The sequence below is a fragment of the Austrofundulus limnaeus genome, unplaced genomic scaffold, assembly GCF_001266775.1.
Source record: "Austrofundulus limnaeus strain Quisiro unplaced genomic scaffold, Austrofundulus_limnaeus-1.0 Scaffold61, whole genome shotgun sequence".
NCBI classification, from domain to species: Eukaryota; Metazoa; Chordata; class Actinopteri; order Cyprinodontiformes; family Rivulidae; genus Austrofundulus; species Austrofundulus limnaeus.
The window spans coordinates 1970249-1975182 of record NW_013952463.1 but is presented as its reverse complement, the minus strand read 5'-3'; the positions used below and the strand labels follow the sequence as shown (position 1 = coordinate 1975182).

The window sequence follows — 4934 nt, the reverse complement described above, 5'->3', positions numbered from 1 at the left end:
TTAACTTATTTAGCTGTTTAACATTAGCAAAGCTATATTTTTAGTTAATTTTAACTTATTTAGCTGTTTAGCATTAGCGAAGCTATATTTTTAGTTAGTAGATTCTGATTTAGTAAAGCAAACGTTTTGGTCATCTGTCCCCAGTGGAGGGCACCAGTCCACTAAAGCGCAAATCCACTAATTGCGGACCTAAATATTTCATTTGCGCTTTAGCGGTCTTCCTAATTTTTATAATTCATAAGCAYATTTGCGCTTTCCGGTTAGCTTCTTAGCTAAGCCTCCTTCACAGTGGAGCTGGCTACAAATGTRGTAGCCAACCGATGCAATAATTTTAAACTTCAGCAGAGGCCACACCTCCAACAAGAATCACTTCTCTATAGCCGAGAGTCCAGACCCTCGTACGAAGCAAAGCGAAGGACAAGGGTCTGGTTGTTACCAGACTAATGTTGTAGTATTCTCCAAAAGGACAAGTGGCAGTACACTTTATAACTTGTGAAATGTTGTAAATAGGAGAGCAAAAGCTTGAACAAACTGAACGGTGCGCAGCATTTGTGTAGTTATAAGTATTCGGAGGTGTACAACCACGTGCCAGGACACCTCTCGAGACTAACGTGCAGTGGGCGAGGATGGTGCGATTGAGTCACTGTTGGCACACACACACCTTCATGCCGTGGTCCGTGTATCAACTACAAACCTCGCTTCAGGTTTCAGTGAATCGAACCYCTGGTTAGTGCTGTGGAAAGGGGGAGGGGCTCACTGCACCACTTGCTGTTTGCTGAGGAAAGTGCTGGAAAGTCTCAAAGTCTCCAAGAACATTGTAAAAAGTCGCTAGATTTGTTGCTTATCGCTTTTCGTAAAAATATCAGAGGGTTCTGAAAACTCACAAACTCTAGTGACAGAGTGGCTACGTTACACTGGTTAAAATACAAACATCACATCTCCAGTGGYCATTGAAACGACAGCATTACTGTGTAAATTTTTCACAATCAYCATAAAAAACCCAACATTTGTGGAGTTATTGACAGGTAAACAGAACCTGACGGTTAGTTTGAGTTCTGTTTGTTTATTTATAGATTGTTTTTGTGTTGACCTTTTCCTGTTCACAAAAGCCTCTTCTGTCCCTGCAGGAGATCCGTTGAGAAGTGGTTTTGAGAGTAATACTCCACGGGTTGTCATGGTTCCCTCCTCTTCATGGTCTTTTATTTCCTGCATGTCCTGCTGTTTTCTATTGTACATGTCTGATAAGCCACTACAGAGGAGGTCTTGTGAATTATTATATGGTTTCTTTGTTCCTTTAGGCTTTGTTTTTTTTTAACTATTCAAATACTTTTGTAAAAATGGAATAAGGCAGTCTCAACCTATGACTTGATTTTAATTCAGGGTTTTTGTATTTAGTCTTGATGGGTTGTCTCCACAATATTCAATTTCTAACCTGATACAGATACTGAAAAAAAAAACTAACATTTTGGATTAACTGTTCCTGACAAGCTTTATTTGTTGGATGTTTGCTTCTTCTGCAGACTGATATTACTTTGGTTCTTCGTTTTATACATCGTCTCTGCAGCTTTTCCTCAACAGTTTTAATTTTGTGTCGATGTGCTTTTAAAACTGCTTTGAAAGTTTGCGGTCGAGTCAGCAAACCCTTTTTCTGTACACGRTGAGTCACACAGAGAACAAAACACAAAAATACATGTCGTCGTTTGATATACTGTTTTTGTTTTTACTACACAAACTCTTTGAGTTCTTCAAACGAATGTCTTGTATCCTCGCCTCTTGCAAGATTACTGCTGATTCCACTTTTTCCTTTTCAGAAAACGCTCTGTTGGTTTATATTCATGTTGCTTTTCAGTTTAAAGAACTGACAGGTAGGGGGAAGCAACAGACGGTAAGCTGCTTCCTGAAACCTGAACACAAATGACAGGATTTTTTTGTGATGATGACAAAGCTGAAGTAAAATTTTCTCCTTTGTTAAAAAGCCACAGCAACATTTTATTTATTGCACGAGACACAAACACACTTATTCCTGCTTCCAATGGAYTATAAGTTTAGTGTTTTACTTATGTGGTCAGAAGATGTGATTGTTCTTTATTCAGTCCAAGAGGCCTTCCCTTTTAGCTTTTAGTGCATGACTGTGAAGACCAAGTACGTTCCTTTTTTATTTCTTCTTTATTATCCCCACAAGAACAAATTACCACATTAAAGTGGTAAATGTTACTGTTAGCTGAATGCATGCTTAAGGCTACGGATGTATTGAAGTACGGTTGTAAGAGAGACTTAAATGAGTTTTAAACATGTCCCGAAGCTCTGAAATTCCCCAGAGGTGTTCTGAAAGGCCGACAGGTGAGGCTGTAAATGTCTGCGATATTTATTCACACGTTCCCAGTTACTTAGGAGGAACTCCAGAACATCAGCAACTTCTTCTGTGATTGATTTTAACAGGTTCTGCAAAATATTTATCTCTGAGGAAGTGTTTGTGTTCTTATCCAGAGCTCCTGCATCATACATTTTTCCCACCCAGTTTACTTGTTGTTTCCCTCTATGTGGGTCTTCATTGTAATACATGTTGATACTGAGACAAATACAGTTTAATAGAAGCTTTATACAGGGTGAGTCAAAAGTCTCAGGACACCCTTTTATTTCAAAAAAGAAAGGAAAAATCCCAGCATGTAATGAGTGAGAAGAACTATCTTTTTGGCTTTAGGCATGAGAGATTGCAAATCTTATTGCAGCAATTCGTTTCTGAGACAATTTGGTCCTTACACCTTCACGTTGGAAAAATTTGCTCTTGATCCAATATGGTGGCTTTCAAGATGTGTTCTGGTCATAACCTAAAAGAAAGGCCCCCCTCACTCATTACTTGCTGGTGCATTCAGATATTTCTTTCCCTTTTCATTTCTGAAATAAAAGGGTGTCTGGAGTCTTGACTCTCCCTGTACTTTTGATGTTCCAAAAACAACGTGCTTTTTACTTTTGCATCATACTTTGAAACATTTGCACTTCACTCAAACACCCCTCTGTTACGGAGATATTATTTCTGACAGAGAAGTAGAAAAGTTTRGGCTGTGAGGTAAATATGTGAAGACTGCAGAGAAAGCTTGAGTTGTCAGAAATGTTGAACTAGTCGTCTGAAAYCTCAACTTTTAATGTTGATCCAGGTCAACCACCGTTCGTCCTACTTAGCAGGTTAGCCGGGAAGGCAGGAGGGACTTGTAAAAAAAGGAAAGATAATTTCAGTTTTTCTTGTACTTGCAGCATAGTTCTGGTTAGAAGATGATGTGAAATAAATTCATTGACTTTATAGTCACCAGGTCAAACCTGTGGGGTTTTGTGAGGCAATGCAGTCATCAGTCTAACAAAAATGTGGGATTGTTTTTAGATAAATGATGTTCATCTCTACCCTAAAGGCTTCCTGACTGATTACCATAGATCATTAGCACTGTTTTTTGTTTTTATTGTTGTTGCTCCAGCAAACCAAATTATCCCACATATTGATCCCGAAGGCTTGAGATACYACCAGAATGTGAAATCCCTGCTTGTATGTTTTTATACATCATTGTTCACAAATCCATATTTGACAGCTTGTGTTGTTTCTTTGTCCCTGCATGTCTGAAGGGTTTGATGGAGAGCTGGTCGAATGTCAGCGGGAACTATTGTGATAACCGGAGGAATCCTTGCTGGAGTGATACTGCTGTGCATCGTAGCAGTTCTCTGTTACTGTCGACTCCAGGTACCCAGTGTTAGCTGTGCATGTACAGTATGTCTTGTTGAAAAAAATATCAAATTTATGGCAGTGTAAAACTCTCAAGGTGATGTAAAACAATAAAGCCTGTTGTGATTTGTGAGTGCTGGTAATTGAGTTCAGAGCTTTCTGAGAATAAAAGTCTTATGTTTGATTCAACAGAAGACGAGAACATGAATGAGGGTCTATGGTTTGGAAATATWCGTTTCTAAAATTCCATATTCAAACTAAACTTAAACTAGACGTGGAGTTGGTCAAGATTTTTTATTATTTTTGTTAAAATCATATTTGACTCAACCATGTCTTAGACTAACATAGACAGTGCTTTGGTGGTGCAGGACTGTGGTACAGTTGTACAAGGTTTATAACAGTAATGTATGTACAAATACCCAGARTGAGCTTCTTTTAGTTTTATAAACATTTATTTGATTGGAGGATATAAATGGCGTACAGTTTATGTTTAAACCTTGTGCTGGGTGATATTAATTCCACAGTTTTCAAAATACCATCTTTTGATTAATGTTKAAGTATTTTCACACAARAGAAACCYTTCCTTTTCCTGGGAGTCACACTCAACTGTTGCATCTGCCTTAGATTCTCTCCTTACTCTCTGTATCCATCTCCACCACACTCAACGCCTTCATCAATGACATCAGTTTGCCTTGTGCTGCTCGATTTTCTGCATGTGCATTCAGCGGTGCAGCAAGGAAAAAATGTCCCCATGGCGGGCACGTCTGAATGTTCTCAGGTCATTTAAACTGATACAACAAAAAAAAAATGGTTTTCATTACAAACTGGTAAACCGCCCAGCTGTATTCAAACCTATTATAAACAAGGACGTAACTTTAGGTCTGCCTTTATACCAGGGGTGGGCAATCTTGGTCCTCGAGGGCCGCAGCCCAGCAGCTTTTATATTTTTCCCTGCTCCAACACACCTGATTCAGACATTGAATTACCAAGTTCTGCAGTATGGAGGACTGACACTGACATAACTTGAAAATAGAAATATATAAATGGACCAATAAATAAATTCAACTAAAAATGTGCCAATTAAATTTAAAAAGGAGAGCTTAACCTCGTTTTATAATTTAAGTGACCTTCATATTTATTTTTCCACCTTAGTTCCAACTAATAATATATTTTCGCACATAATTTACATTTTACTGTTTTTACTGTTTTCACTGTTTTTAATATA

At 38.3% G+C, this 4934-nt stretch overlaps 1 protein-coding gene across 2 annotated transcripts in view; it reads left to right on the top strand.

The window, feature by feature from the left end:
* Positions 1 to 4934, top strand: part of LOC106518482 (protein FAM163A) — a 27261-nt gene that overhangs the window by 19611 nt on the left and 2716 nt on the right. For both annotated transcript variants that reach the window (XM_014009792.1, XM_014009791.1), the window contains exon 3: positions 3613 to 3727. In XM_014009792.1, coding sequence (XP_013865246.1) covers positions 3635 to 3727 — 93 coding nt within the window. In that variant the 5' untranslated portion in view covers positions 3613 to 3634. The remainder of the gene's footprint in view (positions 1 to 3612; positions 3728 to 4934) is intronic.